A 24,704-nucleotide genomic window follows, 5' to 3' on the forward strand; every position below is an offset into this window, starting at 1 on the left:
CACATACAACAAATAACTTTTCCATTTAACAAATGCAATGTATAGATCAAAAGGCTATTTTAAACATAAATATAGATGTTGTGTCTTACCTGTAACCATGGTGCTCATTCTCAAAAAACAGAACAAAAAAGACAGCATGAGAAACGGACAACTGTCTCCAGTTGTTGTTGTTTTTATTTTGTTTATGTTTGGGTAGAACTGAAGACATATGGATTTGCTTGAGGCGTGAAGTATATGTTTAAAATAAAAGAGCAAACAAACTACATCATTGCAGAAATCCTACTGTTATTAAGTAACAGTTCAAAACTCTGACCTGAATTATTATTATCATATTTGTAGAAGAAAAAATCCCAATCATGATAATTATGATCACCACAAAGTATAGGGTATACAAATCTGCTATACAACACACCGTGACAAAAGATTAGGAAAGACACATTTCATATTTTTACTTTTTCAGATAAATAAAATGAAAAAGAACTCTGTAAAACTTTCAACAAGATATACTGGTTATTGTCTTTGTAGCTACAGGCAATATAAGAATACTAGCCAGCATATCCATCCTTGAGTCGACAGAACAATGTCTTAATAAAGGCTAATGTGAGTCAGAATGGGTGGTAGACAAAAGCTTTGTTTACATGCACAGAGAACTGCATTTCTTTTAAACATTTTGGAGTTTTTAATCAAATCAAACCGAACTTTAGCTGATTTGTGTGCACCATGTTTCGTTTCATTACCAATATGACTTGATGCAGGATACGACCAAGGAATTCATTTCAAAATATTATTACAGCAGTTACTATTATGAGAGTAATAAAATAGTGGTGGATATGTCGCACAGCATTATGGGCATGATATCACAAAAAATATTCTATTCATTTCTCCTAATATGTGTTTGCCCTGTGCCATTGAGGGACTGAGGATTCATCACTATGGTGTATTCAAACTTTTTGCAGCAGGAGATTTATGTGTGAACAGCTCAAACCTAAAGTACTCCTGGTAGTGTGATTTCGTTTTTATATTGCCACTGCTGCTTATGAACAGTCTATAATGCAGTTACCACAGTGAGAGGCCTTGGCTGTATTTTGATTGTAAAACCAATTAGCTCACAGAGACACGCTGCTGCCTTGATGAACTAAATCCATCATTACAAATGAGACTGCCACAGTGCGGCGATGTTTCATAACATACATTTGTAAAGCCTTAGGCAGAGCATGAGTATCAAAAGTACTTTCAATCTTCAAAAAGAGATCATAGCACATCTCTAGCTAGATTTTACGTTCCCCTTCAATCCACATCAGTACAAACAGTGTAATGTATTTTAAGGAGGAAGAATCAGGGGACAGGTTCCATACTGTAGCAGATGATTTGGGAAATTAAAACTATGGTCATTACTTTCGGTATTTTATCATTTTCTTGCAGAAAAAACTGACATCGTAAATGTTTACATGACTGATTCAGTTGATCAAATTGTATATCTTGACACACATTTATAAAGCATACACCATACAATACACTGTAGGTATTAATTTCATTTTTACTAATTGTTTTACCTAAAAAGGCAGTGACCAAGTTAGAGTATAATTTGTGTTGAGTAATTGTTTTGCACTTTTGTGAGAAAGACGGGGGAAAGGACTTAGGTGGCTTCATTCTCTTTACACATTGAAGGGGAACTGCACCGACTATCGGATTCACAAGAAATGTATTTATATCATCGGCAGTGCAACTCAGCCTGTGAAAAATGTAATATCATCATATGATGCTGAACTGATAAACTTTTGAGATGTGTGAAAAAAACGGTGTTACAAACTAGACGTATGGAGTTTGAAAGACATTTAGCAGGCAGGATGGATCTAAATAAAAGATGTTGGTGCATTGTGGGTAATGTAGGATGCATTTGGTTTGGAACTTGACCCAATCCTATGAAATACTATTCTATGAAATACAAAGCTATATCGGCCTCTGCTGCTTTGATTTGATTGATCTGGAGTTTCCTTTTAAGGTTTAAAGAAACAATTCATTAAATACAGCAGCTATTATACTTTAAATTGATCCTCAATCCCCGTCAACAACAAGGTCACTTCCTGCATGTAAACGCAGCCTCTGATTTGACTATAGTGCACACTAGTTAGAGCTTGATAGTATTTATTAAGACAATGTTGAGTCAAGCGCATGTGAATGATGTGTGATAGGAGTATTTTTACTTTTCAAACTGGCTTTTATCCATCATTTAATAACTTAATGCCTGCAAGAAGGACAGTCATGCAGGGTATTTACTGTACATACTGGCTTCCATTCTCTAGCTATACATCTTATTAATATATATTATTGATACCATCATTATAAAGTTAGACTATTAGTAGGCTTTGATATTACATCACAGGTTCATCAAATGCCTTTGAATAGCATAAACAGCTGGCAAATCATCTGTGTCATTCAAACATTTGATGCAACCCTGTGAGAATAAAGCATCAACTTCTCAAGTGAAGCAATGCTAAAAAAACCTCCCAAAGACCCCAGTCATCAATGATCAGTGTCCTATGAGCTTTGAGCACGATTTGAACACACACACGCATACCCACACACATTGTCTAAAAGAGATAACACTTTGGCCACTTGCGCTCAAATATTTTGTGCTTTAGGGAGAACAAGTTGCAGACGACAAAGAAGTCTTACATTGGCCACAGTGCAGGAAAATCCCCCAAAACATCAACAATCCTACAGTTTACTATAAAATAAAGCCGGAAAAAAGCTGTGACATTTCTCAGAACTGGAAAATGAACCATTCGAATTTACAAAACCTCTTCAATTATTGTCAAAAGTGATGGTGACTTTTGTTTCATTTATTATGAGAGGCTACTGAGTCTTACACTTAGGATGTCATTTAACCAAAGGAAAGAGGGAAGAGAGGTTTGCTCTCTGCTGATAGACACACATAAATATAAGAGAACAAAAAGCAACGTTACTCCTTGCCCTGATGCTTCAACTGGCAGCAGACACAGTGACAGATATAAGAGACAGATGTAGAGCAGATAGTGGGACAGATGCAAGCACTCAGATGTCTTTTGTTTAAAAAAACACAATGAAGAACATGGAGAAAGCAACAAAAGCGAAGCTGCTGTCTAACACTGCATGTTTAAGAGCCCATGAACAACAACTGAGGCCAGAAATGTAAGTAATTTGTTTTCATTGTCCAGTGGGAAATGCTCCAACCCAAAGTACCAGTATTCCCGAATGAGGCATGTGAAGGGGGGGGTCCAATGGAGGAGGGACAGCATGAGGGGGGAGTAGTGGCATCTAGTGGTGCTTTAGGGGTGACAGATCTGAAGAAATGTGAAACAAGGAGCCATCATATGCAGGGTGAAATCCAGTTGACGACGGGGGGGTTATTTAACAGTTTATTGGGGCTGCCACTGCGTCTCGCTTAGCCGAGGGATCAGGGAAGGATCGCGATTCATTTGGCTTTGATTTCCGTGTAGTTGCTGTCATCATCCCCCCTCCCTGAGGCCCCTTCCCTGGACCTGGCCCCGATAAACTCCAGAGCGGCGTAATTCAGCTCTTGCCTCTCCAGTCCTGCCAAAGAGCCCACAGGTTGATAATCCCCGTCTTCTCCCTGCAGACAGAAGGATCGATCAGCGACACAAAACTCGGGCAGGGTGCCGGTGACACCGCAAATGACAGAAGAGCGCGACGGACAACACTACCAAAATATGTTAGTGGTTACTGGGTGGTTACTGGTCGACAATTGACAAGGAGACTGAGATGTTTCTTGTTAGTCTGGCAAATTTGTGTTAGCAATGAGGCAGCCATGCAGCAGGCAGATTCAGAGACAAACGGCAGTGTACAGAACACAAAAGCTGATATGCGAGGAGATGTATCTGTCACTGAGGCTTGTGTTTTTAATGGGGATCTGTTTAGGAACCTTACCGTAGTTTCCTCTAGAATGGAGTTAAACTTTGAGCCCAACAGCTCTGTCTTAAGCTGTGCAAGTTAGGGGAGAGAAAAACAGACAGAAAAACGCATAGAAGCGATGAAAGCAAGAGAAAACAGTGTTCGGAAAGGTAATGGTTGGAGGTACTGGAATGCCAGTGGGAAGGACTCCTTTTATTACCTTATTTTCAGAAGTCAAAATGGGGTCTCATATATACAACTTGCTGGATTACATACAATGTTTAACCCTAAACAGTTTGAGAATGGTCATCCAACCCATCCTCCATCATAATAATAATTGACATCAGCATGTCTCACCACTTTCTTCCTCAGATTTTGTTTGTCCTTCTTGACTGCGCTGTAGTACAAAGCTGGGTTCTCCAGGACCACGTCCTGCCTAGGGGTGCCATTCTCTCTGGGGGACGGAGTCACATAGTCAGACTCGGTCTCGACTGCCACTAACGCAGGGCGACACGCCAAGCCTGGGCATCCATTTTAAAACAACAAGCTACTGTATGTAAGGTTAAGCTGGAGGTCTGTGGGTGAGTGACGTGGTTATTTGATGGGTTTAGTCGCTGAGCTCACACCCACTTGAAGGGTGATTTGTCAGAGGAAGCTTGTCAATTTGAGGGTCCAAATGTGCCTTGAGGCTTAAATAAAGTTCTTGGTTAACAGAGCTACTTGGATTTTGTTTAGCGTAGCAGGTCAAGGATTCAGAAGCAGTGTCAGGGCAGGGATTTGAGTCTGCAAAATATAAGGTTAGTCCAGCTTGCTAACCGACTCCACAAGGCGGCCAATGCGGATCTCCAAGAGGTTCTTCTCTTGGTAAATAAACAGCTAAATTGCTTTTGAGAAATGGTTCTCACGTCCACATCAATCCCACAATCACTCATATTCAATATGCATCAATGTGTTTTAGAATGGATGACTAGGCTTAAGTGTTTCCTTGGATTTCAGAGAATGCTTAGTGAGGAAAAAGGGCTACTTCTGCCTCGCATCGGCCTCTCGGTTATTTATCATTTATACTCACTTCTTGTTGTTGTGGCCAACGTATCTCACAGCTGCAATGATGAATGCTATGACGGCCACTCCTCCAATAGTGCCAACTATAACTGCCATCATGTACTTTTCTGAAAACAAAGAACAGAATTGTTATTGATCGCACTATGCAGAGTAGATGAGGGCAAAAGCAGGCATTTGCATCTGTTAAAACGAGAACAATCACTCTTCTCTTCGAGTGCATAAGGCCAATTTGTGAATATGGTTTAAAGGCCTTTTTGTTGATATCTAAATACTCGCACACCAAAATACAACCATTCCTACTTGAGACGTACATGTGAAAGCAAACTTCAAACATATTTTTTAAACAATCCTAAAACAGCCGGGCATTACAGCGGCTGGTGGTTTGAGCAAACATTACTCAAGCAGGAGGAAAAAGGTTTTGTTGAGAAGTATTTTCCGCTGCAGATCAATAAACAATTATCTAATTTACAGCTGCAGGAGAGGGCTCATCTCAAAATAAACTACAGGGCCCATGTCCATGGTAAAAAAGGACCATGTCACCTATTAAAACGGTCATTTATGTGTTTTTGGACAACAATGGAGGAATGTTGTATATAGAGGAATATATATCAGGTTTGGCTGTACAGACAAATAGGAATTCAGACAAATAGGAATAAGACAAACAGATTCTCTTGCACTATTTTATCTATTTTATTTGTTCTATGTCCTATATATATTCATGTTGCAGTGTTGGAGGAGCCTGTGACCTAAGTTTTGCATTGCCATATCTACACTGAAGCTAATGTGCACATGACATAAAGCCTTGAATCTTGAAAAAAGATTGGCAGAAATAAGACATTCTGATTCAAATTGTATCAAACGTCCCTGCGAGTAAATAATCAGATGTGGTGTATAGTTGGTCCCGACTCACTCTCCTGCTGCAGCTCCAGTTGTACGCTCTCTCTTCCGTACGTGTTGAAGTAGCTGCAGTGGACGTTGACGGCTGGGCCTCCGTTGTCTACCCGCTCGCCTTTCTCCCGCAGCTTGATCATTCCCGTAGAGGTGTGTCCGTCTGTGTGTGTGTAGAAGTTGTACCGGCCGTCTGTTTCGTTGATGGTGACATTCACATCGGGCAGGTAGAACTCAATGGTGGGTTCAGGGTTTCCTGTGGCAATGCACACACACTGGACACCCTCCCTCACCACGGTGCACTTTGACTCCTCCAGAAGGACAGGGGCATCTAGTGAAGGAGGCAGAAAGAGCTACAATAACACCATTGAATGTGGATATATGTACACGTCAAACTCAACTTTTTGCTTATGGTCATTTTTCCTATTTAAAGGTCCCCTATTATACTGTTTTTCATCAATATATTATAGGTCTCAGATATATACAAAACATGTCTCTGAAGTGTTTGGCTCCAAATACCAAACAGATCATTGTAGCATCCCATAATCCCCTCTGTTTCAGCCCTGTTTCCAAAGTGCTGATTCTCTGTCTGTTACTTTAGATGAAAATAAGGAGCCACTCCCCACGCCCCTCTGAGAGATATTTGGTTAAAAAAAACAAAATGGTGCTCTAGGAGGAGATTCAGGTGATAAGATGGTTGGTTATTTGCTAATGACACAAGCCAAAAAAATGTTATGACATCATAAAGTGGCCAAAATCTGAACAGCTCATTTTCAGACAGGTTTTTATATTAATGGATAAGGACAAAAAGAGAGGGGGTCTTTGTTCCTGAAACATTCAGAATCGATTCTGCATAATAGGTGACCTTTCGAATCTGAACGTAATAATTTGTTACAATAAATAAATATTATTTTCTTAATGGAAGAAGGATGTTTTTGAAATTCTGCAATACATAGAAGCAGAATATTATACTTTTAATGGTTTAGAAACTTGAGAGACGCTGGCTATACATCCAAGAATATAATCCTGTTGACCTGCAGAATTGTGTTATTCTACTGTCCTATATTTCCACACTCAAGTTGGGTGAAATGCAGGACAAGCACTTACACTCGACAGTGATGTTGAAGGAGCTGCTGGCTCTTCCATGCTCGTTCTCGGCCAGGCAGCGGTACTGTCCGTCTCCCTGGGGGGTGATCTCTACAATCTCCAGTACTGACAGCTCGTCGGCGGTGATGGTGCCCACCAGCTCCCCGTCCTTCAGCCAGGTGAGGGTGGGGGCCGGGCTGCCCTGGGTGCTACAGTGCAAGGCCAGCGTGGACCCCTCGAGTATCGTCATAGAGTCGTTTACCACAGGCTCGCGGGGAGGGTCTGCAACATTTAAAGAGAAAATGATATCTGTTTCTTCTTTACCTTATCCAGATTTTGTATCAGTCTCTTCATCTTTATATAGTTACAACACGCTACCTTCTTCAATAACAATAGACAGCATTTTGGTATTGAAATTACTTTGGCCATTCAGGGTCAGTGGAAACGAATGACAGGTTATTTTCAAGTTGATATGGCAATCTGTGATTCAACAGTGGCTTACATACACATCCAGCAGTTACAGAGCGACATCATCATTCATTTGGAGTCTTGTTTCTGGAAACCTGGTGAATGTCAGTCCAATATTCTCTCTCTCTCCCTCTCTAAATCCTCAGGGAAACATCTGGCTCAGAAGCTGCTAATGCTCCTCTATTTTTACCAGCTAGGTGATTGTGAAAATGTGAAAAGCTGCTGTCTGTTTTCCAAAAATTGAGATGTAAGAGCAGTGAGAGCAAATATTGGCAATATGACTGATATGTTTTCTGTTGAGTGACCCCTTTTTACATCGTTTTTTTACATTTTAGTTTGATATATTGTTATTTAATGGTTATATCATCCATAAACATTTTAATCTCGAACAGCTAATAAACTATATGTGCATTTTTATGAATGGAAATGTTCAATGATACGTTTGGGCAGAGATCTCTGGCTCTCAAAACACACAACTATACTCCAACCCTCCACACACTTTTAGCTGTTAAAAAGGAAGGTCAAAGCACTCGTGCTGTGTCCCTGTTTCATACAACATGCTAATGATCAGCAGCTTTTGAATACATAGTTCAGTGCACACAGGCGTACAAAAACAAAAGTATACTCAAAGCTATCATTATGCATACTAAATCCAATCAGTTGTTTAATTGGCTATTGATGAACACTGTGGTTCCACAACAAGACCCTTTTTTGTAGATTTGGCAGTGGTATTCTAAGGTCACAGTCTGACTGTGTCTTGTGTTTGCGCACATTTAAAAAAAGTATTTTTGATTTATGACACTATTAGTATGTTATATGTATTTAGGACACAGCTTGGCATTTTTTCCACAGTATTGCCCAATACACGTTTTATTTGTTCTGTCCTTGCCGGCTCGTGGCTCCGAAGCTTTGCAGTGTATATGGATTTATTGATTAGGCAAGGTAGTTTGGAAAATACTGAGCGTCCAGATCAGCAGCAGCTAGAGTAGAAATATGATTGGAGAAGTTTCTATGAATGTTGAGAGACCTTTTATTTATTTTTTTGAAATCTATTGAAGCTGAATTCAGGTCCACTACAGCTGCTGTCCTTCAGAGAGGGTGAGTAGAATGTGAGCCAACTATTCCTTCATGGTTTCTGATGGGTATAATTTAAATTCACAGATGCAAATGTAATGTAACTTATTCCTGATTCCATATTAGATGCTAACTGTATACAGAATGCATAGTATGTTGGTTGGAATTGGGACAAAGCTGCTGTATCATAGACTTACAATTGACAGCCAGGTACAGTGAAGTGTTCATGATGCCGTAGCCATTGTCCCCGTAGCACGTGTAGATTCCCTCCTGTGCAGGCGTCACATCGTCTAGGGAGAGGGAGACGTTGGACGCCGTGTCCCACAGCAGCTCCTGGTCTCCAAACATCCAGGAAATCCTTGAAGGAGGGTTACTGTCCACCTCGCAGTGCAGCATCACAGAGCTGCCCTCCATCACCTCCGAGGACACGTTCACCCACACAGAGCGTGGAGAGTCTGGGAGGGAAAGCAGAGAGTTTCATGTCCCTGGGCTCATGTGTATGACCGCCTTTTTTAAAACAGGGTTTACATATATATATATATATATATATATATATATATATATATATATATATATATATATATATATATATATATATAATATACACAAATATAACAGTGATTAATGCATGCATGATTTAAACACTAAAGATGGTACGTTTACATTTGGACAACCTCTGAGGCTTTGCTTGAAGCCACTCAAGAAATAAATTGGCTTTTCTTTCCCTTTACTTTCCTTTTTCTTGTATTTTGGGTTTGTCTTTCATGTGGCTTTGTATGGTTATTGTGGGTTTGAACTTTGAACAGCAAGATGACACCTTATCATTTAAGTAGCATGTTTAAAGCTAGCATTATTTTGTAATGAAAATGATGAAAGGGACATGCACATCCCAGTGTCTGAAAGAATGAGTTAGAGTAACAGAGAAAGGAGAGATGCCGTTGTGCAAAGTTTCTAGCACAAGGTTTTTCTTTTGATCCATTGAGATGCACAGTAGTACTTTGGTTATATAAACATGATTATGTTTGTACCTTAAACTGTGATTCTCAATGTTTACTGACATTATTTTTTGTCTTTTCATGTACCATAGTTTTATATAAAGCATTATTTTGAGACTATGCGAAAATTGGAAAAGCATCATTAATACTTATGGCCTAAAAGTGGGAAGTGCCTTTAAACTTACACTTGATGTCCAGAGAGATGAGCCTCTCATAGACCAGCGTGGTGTTGGGGTAGTAGACCCTGCAGCCCAGGAGCTGCCCGTTGTGCATGGGTCTGGGTGTGAAGGTGAGGGTGCTGGAGAGCACGGCCGTGTTGCCATCCTCCAGGAAGTCAGAGCTGAGCTCCGGGTCGGGCAGGTAGTCGATGTACATCCACTGAATCTCTGGAGTCATCTCGGGGCAGTTGTCGGGAGCGTAGCACGTCAGCTCCAGGCTTACATCGCTGACAATCTCCTCCGGGACGTCGATGTTGGGTTGATCTGGTGGACAGGAAATATCTTTTCTTAATAATAGTAAAAAGGGATTCAAAAGGGTAGCATAATATCTTCATGCAGAGATACAATGGATCAAAGGATAGCTATAAAACTATAGTATAAAACTATAGAAAAAGACACTCTAACTTAAAAACACTACAGTAAGTGTACAAAAAGAATAATGGTATAAACATTTTTATTGAAAACATGAAGAAAAAAATAGAATAATAAAAGGAACATTTAAACTAATAATTACTTGTCAAACATTTCTTTTCAAATAATATTTTTGGCTATATTTCGAAGTAATTGCAAATTTCAAAGTAATTTAAAAATCATTTATTTAGCAATTACTGATTTTATTTTGCTGGTTTTTACAGTTTAATGTACATTACACTCTGATCATTGACCTACCCAGAACTTTGAGCTCAGAGAAGTCTGGGTACGTGTACATGTTGGCTCCCCCGAGGTCAGCACGAAAGTAGTATTTCCCCGAGTGCTCTGCTCCGATGTTGTTGATGAGCAGTGTGCAGTTCCTCTGGTGCAGGTCACCCAGCAGCTTGGTCCGTCCTTTGTAGCTCTCATGCACAACGTCTGTGCGTGATTTGAAGACAACAGGAGGGAAGAGTTGAGGGTAGGGCTGGCCGAAGTACCAGATACCGTGAGTGCCACGGTACGGCCTGATACCGGACGGATACATGAATGTGCACGGGATGACCACGCAGGAGTTTGTCATGGCCGAGATGTCCCGAGGTACCCAAACGTTCCACTGGCACCTGGCATCTGAGAAAAGATCAGAGACAGGGTGTGACAACATGGCATGCATATTTCAACTGCACCTTGTACAATAAAAACAAATTAAGAAACACATTTCTGTATGCAGCAATGTTTGGCTTATTTGAAGCAAATGCAGTAGCACTAACAAGGGTTTGGCTTTGGTAATTTAATGGTGAAGTGTGAGGTACAAAATAAGAATAGGTCTGCCATCACATGAGGAACAGATGCAGGAATGTATTACCGTTGATGATCAACAGCAGTGGTAAAAGTAGCTCCAAACACCACATGGTCTCGGCTCAATGCTGGAACATAGACCTCTGAAACACATAATGTCCTGTCAGTCACAGCAAATGCATCATCAAGAAAAGAAAACCTTAACAGCATGGGTCTGCTGCGTGACTCAGACACTTCGTCTACCTCTAAGAATCACACAACTGCTCAAAATGTTTTCTGAGATTGAACAGTTTAGTTTCTGGGTTTTATATCATGGTAGCTAAACCTCCATCAAAACCCCTTTGCAATATACGTTTTTTTGGACTGCTGGAAGTGGTGTAATTTGCTCAACCCACAGAGGAAATGTTGTCTTTTTACTGAATCACTGATCACCAAAATTGGAGTGAAGTGATGTTCGCCTCACCATATGATACTTTGCAAAATGAAATAGTATTTTTTTATTTAGCAATTTCCAACAAGCAATTCCAAATTCATATTTTTATAACTCACCACAGATGGCTCTGTCTCAGTTTTGATCTACGTGCATTATATTTAATTGGTAACACAGCAGCAGGGAATCAAAGTCATATTTATCCACAAAAACAATGCAATGCACTAGTTTAGTCACAGCAATAACTCTAACAAAAGGTTAGACGGATAATGTCAGAGTTGAAGGGTTGACTCCTATTTCTTACATTGTTATTATAAATTACTATTAATCAACACAGAATGGGGCACATAATATACAATATATACTAATAATCATCAGACTCTCTTCACTGAGATGGGAATGTTACTATTAACATCTTGAATTCGATTTTTTAACTTATTACCATTTTATAATTTGTGAAAGGCCTTAATGTATTTCAGTTGTTTGAAGGAGCTATTTTGAACTATTTTTGAGTTAATCTTTGCCCATGTGCGGTTTTAGTGTAAGAAATTGTAACTTAACTCTTTGGATACTTATAACTATACCTTTTAACTCTGGCTACAATATAGAATACAATTTGAGTAAATAAGTTAGTTTGTCAGGTGTTAATATATGCTTATTAAAATCAAAACTGACTTCATTCTCAATCATATTTTTAAAATTGTTCACTGAATGTATTTGTGTCCAAGCAATAAAGAAAAAACATTGCAAAGTCCACATTTGAAGACTTTTAAAACTTGTTAAATAACAAAAGATAGTAGCTTGTTAGTATCGCTTCATAGAAATACCCTGCTGTGACTTATTGCTTAAGCTTACCTTGAAATGCTGATGGTAAGAAACAGACAGGCGCTCTGCAGGACAGCTGGTCAGCAGCTCCACTAGAGGGTGTTCACTCACACCCAGACAGCTCCACAGCCTCCTTCTCTGTAAAAAAAAAAGAAAAAAGAGTGACATCAGCATCATCAGGCAGTGACATCACTGACAGCCCCCTCACTCCCACAGAGCCGTAGTAAGTGACACAAACACACAAACCCAGCGTCAGCCAGCACCTGCTTGCTCCCTCTCATCACTCATTACGGCCGCCATACGTAAGCCCGTCCAATGAAGGACACTCACTGTTGACGAAGCTCTGACATAACAACAAACTCAAGCCACCACACATCATGTCATCAGCAGAATACTACTATCTGTGCTGCGCTGGAAATAAATCAGGGGGTAAGTAGGAGGGACCGATATTCAGTGATGACAAACAAAGAAATGACACTGCATTTATAAATGAATAGCACCAGAAAAAGGCTCATAAACCCATTAGCATCACTGCAGCATTTTGTTCCCAAATCCAACAAGCCATGGTTTAGCTCAATAGATACATTACATGAGGAAACTACAAGTCTGTGTGTAGAGTTTGTTTTGTGTCTCATTTGTTTTTCTCTTGCCTTCTATAGTCTGAAATATCAGCTCTGTTCTGGAGCCACATAGAGGCCCATATAAAGACTGTATGCTGGGCATTTTGGCTTTTTTATACATTTATACAACTACTTTTTCAACCCTTGTTCTGGTATTTGGTTTTTGGAAATGTTTGTAACTAAATTAAAACTAACGGTCGGGTCGAGTGTTGACTACAGCCTCTCTCCCCCACAAATTGTTTTATGTAATCAAATAGCCAATAAAGAGCGATAATGCTCAATAAACAAACTTAAAGAAGATATTGACTGATTGCATTATTTATGTTTACGCATCATTTTCTGTATATCAGGAAGATATCTTTAGTGAGCTCTTTCGTTCAGTATAATAGTGGAATTGTGTTCTCTGTAATCTCCATGTAAATATAATTTTGTGTTGAGGCACTATTATAACTCTGTCTGTCATGCTATACGTGTGTCAGGGTTTTTTCTCGGTCACCATAGCCTTCTTACTTTTGTTACATAAGACAAACTAAGAAGGATATCAATCTTCATGTCATGTCCTACCTTTTGTGACATGACACATTAATAGTTGAAAAAAGGAGTTTCCTTTTTACGTTTAGACATTAGTTAACATAGATTGTTCACACAGCAGAATTTAAAGTTAGTAGTTTATACATGTTTCAATATTTTAAAGATTTCCTACATACATTTTATTTTGCTGTGATGAGTATTTTACATCTAAAAGATGATATAAAAGCAAATGTGCAACATTTCTGCCGTTTTAAAGAAAACACAATTGTAATTAATGTCTTTACACTTCAATGTATTGTAAAGTCACTGCTTCATTCAATATTTTTGAGTGTTGTGTTTATATATACTATTTCAACATGCTATCTGTAATTCACTTTTATTATTCATGTTTTTAAGACATTTGTACATTTTGAGATTCTAAGTAAATAAAATGTATGTTATTTTCATGGCGACTGTAGCTTGTTCAGTGGATGTAGAAGGCAGAAGAAGCAGAGGATTGAGCCTCGTGTTGCAGCAGCCTGTGTGTACAGATGGCCGGCCTAAGACTGGATTGTGTGTCAGAGCTTGGTGATTAACACATCCTAACATCCCCCGGAGAATCCATGACCAATATTAGCCTGGTTGTTCAAGAAGAGTGAAAAATGCTGTTGTTCTGACATTGCAAGAGACCATTGATGTGTCCTGCTGCTCATCATCATGCATCATACAGTCACAAAATGGGAAGGCATGTTTTCGAACACTAATAGAACATTCACTTCGCAAAATGCTTCCTTCTACTTTTCTCTAATAATAAAATACCTCACGTTTTTTTTTTATGCTACTCGGAAGCAGAGGAAACGAGTCATTGACACAACATTGAGCTTTTAAGTAAGTATCAGCAAAAGGTCACTTAATTAAACAGCAGTTATTGAACACGATTAGCATTCAATTGTAATCATGTTTCTGGCCACATGTCCAATATTCACTCTGACTTAGCTCTTTTCTGGTCTCTACCAATACCCGACCAATAGTTTGTGCTCGACAGCTGCTAAATGCTCCTATGCTTTTTCCATCTCCGGCTGTGTCTGTCTGCAGTTGTGTCCCGCTAAAGGAGGTTTGAAGAGCTTATTTCTCTCTGATTTGTCCGAAAACAACGCTATGTGAGCTGTGAGGGTAAACCAAAACAGTAAAGTTACAGGCAATATAGATAACCTCACTAAAAAGCTCTGCAAAGCTGAGGGAAGCTGCAGATTCAGATGAAAAATCCCTGTATGTTCATCACTATGAGCAATACTTTCTCACATTTAAGACACTGTTGTGAAAATATCAATTACAGCCTCTTCTAAAAACAAACATCTCACATTGGAAAAGGTCACATTCTGAGACGTCTTGGCCTATAATGACGCATCTGTTGGCTGTGACAATCCTAACTTTTTTTCCAATGTTACGTCAAGCTCCACCATCTGCACTGCAACAAAAGGCCAAGAGCGTCGTTCAGGCATCAGCAAGGGCAGGAGAGAATGGAGCCGGGCAGCCAGGCAGGGCCACTGACACCACCACCAACCCCAACAACAGCCTCATTGATGGGGCAGACAAACGTCTTGCACAGAGCACACAGCATACGTGTGCACACTTAGATACACACACGCGACACACACGCAAAACACTTGCCTCATACCAGCCTCAGCACCAAGCTCCTGCTCCCTCTCAGTCCTGACTTCTTCTTCTTCTTCTTCTTCTTCTTCGTATTCCCCTTGTGTTTGTTCTGCCTGAGCTAGTAGTCTTTCTCTGAAACTTGGATCTCAGATTCTGTGGGAGAAAATAGAAAAAGGGATTTGAAGAGAGATGTCAGAAGGAGACAAGAGGAAGGGGAAAAGAGGGAGTCTGTGTGAGCTCTGGTTTACATGTGTCGTGGGCAGCTCTGAATATGCGTTCAGGCATTTCTGGAGCTGCTCTATGGCCCACTCAGCATTCCTTTACTTGGATCGACCATTGCCCTGATATGTCCCATGTGTCTTGATGCCTTGAACTCTGGGCCTTGATCATACCTCAGTCTGAGGTCAAAGCAAAGTGTGTTGACATTAGTTGAGCTGTTTCATGCTAGGTGCCAAAGACATAAGGGCAAATGCTGCTCTGTGAAGTCATGATGACTCAATGTCACTTTCAGAAGGGCTGCCTGAGAGCAACATACGGAGAGTAGGAGGAATATAAAACTTGTGAGATGAATATGGTTATGTTAATCATATATTTACATTAGTTTGATACAGAGTTTGATCTTGGAGTGTTCATTTGTTTAATCATCACTTAAGAGATCTTAATCACTCTATTAAAAATCTGAATTATTTTTAAATCTCAAGCCAAGTCTGGATTCATTTGAATTTCAGAAATGCAATAAGGGCATCTAAAGTGATCTTTCCAGCCATATGCAGATATAATATTTTCCCTGCTGAATAATGTCTGTAGGCGGGAAGCACAAGCATAGATCCACTCAGAGGTCCACGTAGTTGACATAAAACAAAGGCAACTTGTCTTTCCAAGTTGGGCACTTTTCCCCCATTCTCATTGTTACATGTATGGTGAGTCACTGTGTCCAAAAGCCTTTAGGCCACTAGCCAAGTGATGGCATCGACCGAGTTATGGTTAACCTCAAGGGAATCCCTCCGTAAACAGTCTGGAGAAGAGCTGAAGAGGAGAATGCCGCACTGACGCTCTGGAGCCATGTACAAACGCATACGCAGCATGCCATACCCCCTACACACACATGCAGCATAAGAAGAGCCAACACAGTCCTCAGTGTGGGCCGGGCAGATATGTGACCTTCCTCTGCATCCCCTATATGCTGTTTGTAAGCTCAGTCTGCTTCATTGTCCTGCTGGGACTATAGTCATTGTGAGGACAGTATGTATACAATAAATTCCAGAGCAGAAGGAGTGAGTGTCCAGTTGTTCAGAATCATGTCATGTTTTTTTCTGTCACAAAGAAAGGGGCAAAAAGGACCAAAGAAACTACAAGTAATAGCATGTTGAAGAAGTATAAACAGACAATGCCTGGTTTAGTTTCGACCTGAAGATCTGATATGTTTGCTGCTTTGTGCAGACCCTCCTCTACCAAGGTAATCAAACTTCAAGATAATCACTTATTCCACAGCACGCTTCAGGGATACAGATGCTATCTGAACAATCAGCTTGGCTAAATCAGGCCATGGCACCTTTTATGAGTCACTTTACATTATTGAAATTGCTCACACAAACTAAGAGGCTCACACAAACAATCGACTGTGCCAAGAAGAACATTTTCATTGTGAATATTGTCTGCAATCCGTGTGCAGGAGCTTCGCCGTGGCTCTTGGATAGGGTGGGAAAGAATGGGAACGTTGTATGCAGAACACTGCCCATTGTGCAAGGCAGAAACTGGAGGAATTTTTCCGGAACAGGCCCGCTCACAGCTTGCGCTTTGCTGTTTGCCTGTGACGCGCGTTGGTCCACCACAAGCTAAGGCCCCCACTAAAATACTCAGAGGAGCAGATGGTCTTAAAACATGACTGCTCCCCCTCCCACACACAGCACATCACACACACACACACACACACACACGTAGACACACACTTAGACACACACTCATACACACAAACATAAACAGAGAGATATGCCAATATCCAGTCACCCAGTCTGTCCAAGGTACTGCAGTGAGTGCTGGCATAAATAAGAGATTCAAACCGTACTTTGAGGTTATCAAAGAGGATTATACCAATACTGCTTGCCTCTTACAGTTGATATTTTGCAGTGTATCTAATGTGAATACAGTTTTTTATTGTTATTGCACATAATGTATGAATTAATTTAGGGTGTTTTCATCTTTACCATTCCTCTGTGTAGTTTCTCCTACTGCTGTTGCAATTCACTTTTCTTTTATTTTAGTCTTTTAAGGAAACTCTGATTCTGTTTTAGTTGTATCTTTAAAAATATGTCGGAAACCATAGAAGGTGACTTCAGGATTGTGTGTCTCACTCCCTCGCTACAATTGTTAATAAATAAATAATGCTACATGCATGTGTGCATTTTTATGGTTTTAAAATCAGCATGCACTTAATTTCTGAAATCACAACAGCACATTCAGTGACAATAGATACACTTCACTTGGCAGATCATCAACATAACATGAGATCAGGAGCACCAAAAAGCTTATTTCCATCTTTTCTACCTGGCAAGTGTCTCTGGCAATCCCCGGCCCAGTGGGCAGATGGTGAGCCACAGGCCTCCTCTCATTAGAGAGCCCTCCCTTCCGCTCCGAACAAAAGGGGGCGACAAACAGAGCCGTGTTCAGCCATCCCAATGCTCGCTAAAACCATCCACTTGACTTTAAAAATGCCATCTAATTTTTGTGCAATTTAAAAAAAATGTCATGTCTTTGCACTTAAGAAAGTATTGGTGAGTGGCGTTTTCATTCTTGAGTTATCTTCTGTTACATTATTAACACAAAACTATGATAAAAAGCTTTAAAAATACCCTAAATCTTGTACTGAAAATCTAATTTGAACGAGAACGTGCTCAACACACACCACCATCAATTTTCTTTTACAAAATATATTAAGAAGAGCTATAATTAAAGGTCAAAATCTGAAACTCAAATGTGTCACCACTTATGTGATTTAACCTCAACTGGACCTGTTGTGCTTTGAAACACGATCTATTTCAAAATGTACCAATCAGGCCATAATTAAGAATTAGAATTACACAGCCACATCACCAAGGAAACACTTGTGTCTCAAGCTGTTTAAAAACTGCACCAATCACTCTATAAACCTTCTATATGTGAATGCAGTGAAACACTGTGATTTCTGAAAAAGTAATTAAAGAAAATGTATCTTTCCTTTGTTTTAATAATGCCGACCACTGCTGCTAAATTACTTGTAACATTGGTTTGCTGTCTAATCAGAGGCTCTTCTACCTGGCATCAGATGTCTGTTTGGATGTGGGAATACACTCTAGTAATTACTGCAACGACTCATTGCTAATGTCACTAATAGCGAAAATCTGTCCAGTAATGATTGGCTAGGGTTTTTGCACACACACACACACACACACACACACACACACACACACACACACACACACACACACACACACACACACACACACACACACACACACACACACACACACACACACACACACACACACACACACACACACACACACACACACACACACACACACACACACACACACACACACACACACACACACACACACACACACACACACACACACACACACAACCGAACAAGCACACACTCACCCTGACTGTAGGTGTTTGACCTTAAAGAACAAAAAAAATGAAAGTAGATGGATAGATGGATAGATGGATAGATAGATAGATAGATAGATAGATAGATAGATAGATAGATAGATAGATAGATAGATAGATAGATAGATAGATAGATAGATAGATAGATAGATAGATAGATAGATAGATAGATAGATAGATAGATAGATAGATAGATAGATATATATATAGATAGATAGATAGATAGATAGATGGATAGAGATGGCACAGAGCATTGTTGGAAGTGTTTGTTTGTGCATTCATCCGTTTCTCTATCCCATTCCTTCTTACTAAAAAACTCAATTTCCAAAGCTCCCAAGGGCATAATAAATAACAAATCAGAATACACTGCAGCTGCTCACCTGTGTAGGTGACCGTGGCCGACCTCCCAGCACTCAGCAGCTCCTGTATGAGCGGTTTGAGCAGCCTTCCCTCTCACACTCGCATGCAAAGCGTCACACCAGCCTGTTGCAACTCAGATCTCTCGCCACTCTCTGTACCAAGCCCCAACGGTGGGGAATAAGCTGCCCACCCCACCACTGCTGCCACCCTCATCATCATCATCATCACCACCATCACCCCTCCCCTAATGAAAAAGAGTCCTTCAGTGAAGCAGCATTGTTCTAAGGCTTCGCTCCGAGGCTCAGCCATTCATAAATAAACATGGGGCCACAAAGGGCCACACTGTTCCTCCTCGCCCCAACAAATATGGGTGAGGCTTTGAGCTCCGTGGCCTTTTCAATCCCCCATGGACAGTCGCTGTATGCTGAATGGGACTGAGCATATTCGATCATTTTGTATTGATTGAGAGCACATTCACATTATTATTTTTTTCATTATAACAAAAGGCAGGAAGTGAGTTTGGGAGGGGGAGATGCGGACAATGAGGACCAATATGAGTCAAATCTGTCACAGTTTTGAGACCCAAGTAAACGCTTCAGAGGCCACAGAAACTAGAGTACCAGAACAGTGACTTTGCATTTCTTACCCCAATGGCCACACATCTGCCTTTCAGAGCATGACACTAGTTCAAATGTTTAAATGTATTTTCCCACCTTCAAGGCAGCCAAGGGTCTCTATCCATTTCACTACCAAGAAAATCGAATTGCTAAAAAACTTTACTTGCTTTTAAAGTCACATGATCATCTTGTGCGACTACATAAAAAGAGTATGCATTTGATATTTGACACTGTACCATTCAAATTGGTTTATTTAGGTTTGATTGACAGACCTTTAGTTTATATGAGGCATCACTGTTTGTTAAGCACATCTGTGTTATTGATTGTATAAGAGGTTTGAGAACATTTAAGTGCACTGGTCATAATTAAAGCTTCAATGACAATGTGAACGTTTTTACAAAATGGACACCCATAGTAACAGTTACTTTGATATGACGTTGACTCAGCATTAGTGATACTGTATATAATGATGATAGGAGAATTTGTCTTCTTATAGAAAGAAAGCTGAACTACACTAATATAGTTGTATTATCTTGATGATAGTTTTGCACACATGACTATTGGGCTTTACTCCACCTTATCATAAAGCTGGAGCTGGCACACAGTAGTTGAATGAGAAGCATCTAAACTGCCTCAGTGATCGAAGACACTACAGACTCCTCCTTGATGTCCTTCGATTGAACCACACGGTGAACTGAGGTCACTCCGAAGCTGATTTTAAACCATTTTCTTTTTCAATCTGTGTCATAGTTTCACTTTGCAACTGGCAATCTGGAGAATTTAAGTCAAGTTATGTTTTTGTACTTTTTCTTCTGGTGCGGTAGGTCTAAAGCTTGTTCTAAAGGTCTATCTTATAATTTTGTCTTTTTGTTGTTTTAAGACAATTGCACATCAAAAAAAGGCAATATGTCTGTATCCACCTGCCAACTCATCCTCCCTATGATTACAAATAATATAACACAACATATATTGTTAACCCTAAAGTAGCATTAGGAGTATTCACACAGTTACATGGTGCTGTGACCATGTCTTGAAACCCGAAGACTTGTTAGCGCACCCCCTCACTCCCCCTGACACAGTAGCCATTGTTTCCCAAGGCCTTCTGGGACAGAACAGCTCAGCTCGAGCCTGACACCGCACAACACTGGGAAGTCGATGTGCACAGATAATTGTCTTTTAATCACAACAATCCTCTTTTCTCTGGCCTTGCTCATTTGTTTCTGTCTCTTGTTCGACCTTTTTTGTCTTGGTTGTAACTCTGGTGGCTTTTAGCAAGTTCGACCAGCCACATCCAGCTTGTGAGCCGATACTCTGTCATGGAAGCAGAGCTGGAACGAGGAGCAATGGATCCCATACAACATTTTTAAACCTATCAAAAACATCCCAGTACGATTCAAACACACCTCAAACATTGATGTACTGTCTATAACCAAGCCCATTGCTAATTGAATATACGTGTTTTGATAATCAGAGGTGAACAGTAGCTAAGTAGATTGACTAACGCACTATAGTTAAGAACAATATCGAAGTACTTGAGTATATTCATGTCCTGCTACTTTCACTACACTACAACTCAGCAGCAAATATTGTGAGTTTTACTGCACTACATTTAATCTGAGCTTTAGTTACTTAGAAGATTCAGATTTATAGTACAAAATATAATCAAAGAAAGCATTTGTACAATGTGGTATAACAAATGTACCTTAAGTTAAAGATCTGAGTCATAACATATATGTGCTCAGGATTTAGGTTCTACTTCATCTCAACACAACCATTCTATAATGTAGACCAGAGAAACAACATCATCAGACGTTTGTTCAAAGCTAAATGCACCTAATGTTTACATTTTCCTGTGAACTAACTTCATGTGGTTGTCTATTAAGAACAAAGAAGTGCAACCTGCATAAGTGGTTCAACAAAAAGTCGACTTCAACATGAGAGAAGGTGGTTACCATCATGTCTCCCACCAATGGTCTTTTCCACAATTGTGTGTTCTTTAATAACTTGAGAACATGATCCGACTATTATTAAAAGCCCTGGACACCCATTGGTAAAACAGAATGTGGTTTTAATTGTTTTGGCTGATTAAACCTCAGAGCTGTGTGGACGTGGATGGATTGGACTTGATTGACATTTATTTCACTCTCAGTTTGGATTTGATGTGAATGTGAGGGCTAAATGACACCTTCATATTAGTACATAGTCCTATGACATCAAGTAAAACGTCCTCTTTCACCGTAAGCTTTCTTGAAATCTGTCTGAATAACGTCATGAAATCTGTCAGAATAATCAAAAACACCTATGTTTGTGTACAGGGCCTTTCAAATCACAATAAAATACGGTTTAAATTGAATTTCAAGCAGCTTAACACAGGGCTGTTTAGTTTATGTGTGAGATTCACGTTTTTTCAAGGGGGACAATGATGATTTACTAGCTTCTCTAACCTTAGCAAATCATGATTTAAACACAAAGCAGCTGAGTTAAAAGCAAAATATATACACAACTATACTTTAGTCACTTTTTGGCTGTGGTGGAAGACATATTGAAGTATTTTACCAGGTGAAAGTAGTAATACAGTCAAAGTACTCCTTTTAAAAGATGGCTAACTTCTGAAAAAGAGATATATATATTATATTCTACGATAATAATTAGTGAAGTATTTAAGGCAGAAGGAGAAGGGTTTGTTGGTTTTGTTTGTAAACACAATGGTATGAAGGTTAAGGTTCTTGCCAGCAGGTGAAAGTCAACCCCAGATTAAACCTTTCCCTGCTTAGCCTTGTGCCTCACTATATTCAAATGTTTTCGTATCATGTCCACCATTTTCATATCGTCAAATTCAATTTGCACGTGTGATCTGGCATCTGGTTGCTGCTCCTTTTTTTTTTAATAGAGGTTGGTGCTAATAAGAATCCAGTTTTACATTTGTTTTTAAGGAAAACCCTACTCAATGTACCTTAAATGTGGACATCACTTTTCTCTTGCAGCTGGTAAAGATGAAACTGATTCCAGTTCAGCTTTTCTACTGCTGTGTTACTCCAATATATCATCAGTTATTTGTACTATTTTTTGCTCTTTTACGAGAAACCACACACACCAGAATCTACACAGTTTAAACATACAAACACACTTACATGCGTGTACAGTATGATGATGAAGACATGGTAGGTGGTGTGTAGGGGAGAGAGGGTGTGTGTGGGCGGGTGAGGGGGCTGTGCTGGACAGAGACGGGTGACAGAAGAACCCACTGAGAATAGATCTATTGTCCCTCTGTCCACTCTACTGGACACAAGCAGTGGACGGCTGCCATTTACAAAACTGCCTGGAAAATTGCATGTTTTGTTTTTTTATCGCTCCACCTCGTAGTTATTAAGCTTAATCGTTTTACACTTTGGTGTTTTATTGAATATGCAGAATACAGATGGAAACAAATTATTAACAGCAGGATTCAAATCTATTGCGGTTTGAATGACATTTCCCCTGTTGCTCAGGTGTTTAGTTTTTATTACATTTACTGAAAAAAGAGAAACAATTTAATTAAAAGTCGAGGTCACAAGTTACATTTAAATTGGAAGATTTGCCAAAATCAATTCCAATATTTAATTTGAGATTCAATAAAACATCAACCCTGTCATCCATTTCCTTCCAACTAGAAAGTTATACTATATACACTTATTTGGTGCTAATGACAAATACAAGTTATTAGAAAATCTGTTTTTCTTATTACCCGTTTGCCCAAAGGTTTTGGGAAATCATTTGTACCATCTCAATGAGGGATTATTGAACCAATTCTGAATTAAATATCCACAGCCCTGACATGCTGCTATTCCTGGGTTACATGGGATTTGTATTCCCAAAGGTCAAACTAATCTCATATATATGCTATCTGGCCTAAATTGCCATACTTCTCTCCAACTGCCATTGTGCGGCTTAAACTTGGCATGTTTTGTTAGGCAGGTTGTTTTTATTTATTATCAAAAACATTTTTTTATAATTTCTCCTAGTACAGGGTTTGAGATTGTAGACAGCCATTTTGTAGAAACGAGACAAAATCTATCACTATTTGTCTTAAAAAGTTGTCTCTGTACTTTAATGTTACTTTATCAGTATTTGTCAAAGGACACAAAATGTAGAATTGAGCCAGACCCCTGAGTCGTCTAAAATAATAAGAACCATGTATTTCCACAAGATGACAGTTTAAGTGGCTCTGATGAGAAAGAAAAAGTTTAACAAAGTAATTGCGTGATCATTTCTCGTGGCAAGAATTATGAATAAAATAAAACATGATAATTGCCAGTTTTACTTCTCTCCAGTCAATACATAATCAAACAGATAGCCTTTTACTTCTTTCCTATCACTATAATCCATTAAAACGTGTGCCAGCATCAAGTGTAGATACCGTACTAATAGGATTTGGTGGAGCAGCTATAATAATCTCTTCATAAACATCAAACAGCTGTGAGACATTTGCCCCTTTAGAGATGCCACAAAATAATCACATTATTCGACACATTGACATTATTTTTGCAAAGAAATTATTTCAAAGTGAGAACAAATCAAACCCAGAATAGAAAATAAAAACTAAGAGTTAAAGATGAAGCAAAACCCAGCAACATGTTAAGGATCTGCTCATAAGGAAATGTAAAAGTAATGAATAATAATGTTAGATGAGAGAGCAGCAGAGCTCTTACCTTATCAGCTGTGGAGCTCAGAGAGTCGCCTCCTATTCTTCAGCATTTGCTTTCTCTGCTGCTCTCCCTCCTCCCTCATCTTCCTCTCTCTCCGTCAGCAGATTGGGTCTTTGGCATCAAAACCTGTGAAAAGGGGGGTGGGGCAGCTTCAGGATGTAGATTCACACATTATTTATTATTTCAATCAAGTATAATTCGGCTTTTTACAACTTGAGTCTTTTTTGGACCATCCATTGTAGATTTCAAGTACTTGCTGAGATCTGAGAAACATCACTACAATATAGTCTGTAGTAACGGGAACAGACCCAAGATCAGTCAGACAGGTAAAGATTATCTAAACCATTACATTTAGAGGTAAAACAAAAAAGAGCACAGCCTAAAATGTTATTACTGCATTACAATATCCATCTATAATAAGTCAAAGTTGAACCAGACGGTCTATAAACAGGGATGGAAGGC

The 24,704-nt window shown here is 39.5% G+C and overlaps 1 protein-coding gene across 4 annotated transcripts; it reads right to left on the reverse strand.

Annotated features, from left to right (window-relative positions):
* Positions 1 to 130: 130 nt before the first annotated feature.
* Positions 131 to 24,350, reverse strand: LOC117468552 (myelin-associated glycoprotein-like). 4 transcript variants are annotated; one of them, XM_034112738.1, is made up of 13 exons: positions 24,246 to 24,350; positions 14,945 to 15,082; positions 12,174 to 12,281; positions 10,956 to 11,031; positions 10,352 to 10,720; positions 9,650 to 9,946; positions 8,667 to 8,924; positions 6,949 to 7,209; positions 5,864 to 6,172; positions 4,961 to 5,060; positions 4,249 to 4,345; positions 3,928 to 3,981; positions 131 to 3,613 (listed from the first exon to the last, which is right to left on the reverse strand). In XM_034112738.1, exons 4-13 carry the CDS (start codon positions 10,999 to 11,001, stop codon positions 3,455 to 3,457), a joined length of 1,950 nt encoding a protein of 649 aa, XP_033968629.1. In that variant the 5' UTR covers positions 11,002 to 11,031; positions 12,174 to 12,281; positions 14,945 to 15,082; positions 24,246 to 24,350; the 3' UTR covers positions 131 to 3,454. The 4 variants fall into 4 exon arrangements, with proteins under 4 accessions (XP_033968629.1, XP_033968628.1, XP_033968630.1 ...); XM_034112737.1 differs by lacking the exon at positions 24,246 to 24,350 and adding an exon at positions 18,961 to 19,096; XM_034112739.1 differs by lacking the exons at positions 3,928 to 3,981; positions 24,246 to 24,350 and adding an exon at positions 18,961 to 19,096.
* Positions 24,351 to 24,704: the final 354 nt, after the last annotated feature.

The sequence above is a fragment of the Trematomus bernacchii genome, unplaced genomic scaffold (genome assembly GCF_902827165.1).
Source record: "Trematomus bernacchii unplaced genomic scaffold, fTreBer1.1, whole genome shotgun sequence".
NCBI lineage: Eukaryota > Metazoa > Chordata > Actinopteri > Perciformes > Nototheniidae > Trematomus > Trematomus bernacchii.

Bases quoted from the DNA above. Each gene is read 5' to 3' on its own strand.
- LOC117468552 (XM_034112738.1), bottom strand. From the start codon at position 11,001: ATGTGGTGTTTGGAGCTACTTTTACCACTGCTGTTGATCATCAACG. The intron at 8,925-9,649 runs GTAAGTTTAAAG...TTTCCCTCCCAG, and splicing joins CATCTCTCTGGACATCAAGT to ACTCTCCACGCTCTGTGTGG. The intron at 6,173-6,948 runs GTAAGTGCTTGT...CTCCTTCACTAG, and splicing joins CTTCAACATCACTGTCGAGT to ATGCCCCTGTCCTTCTGGAG.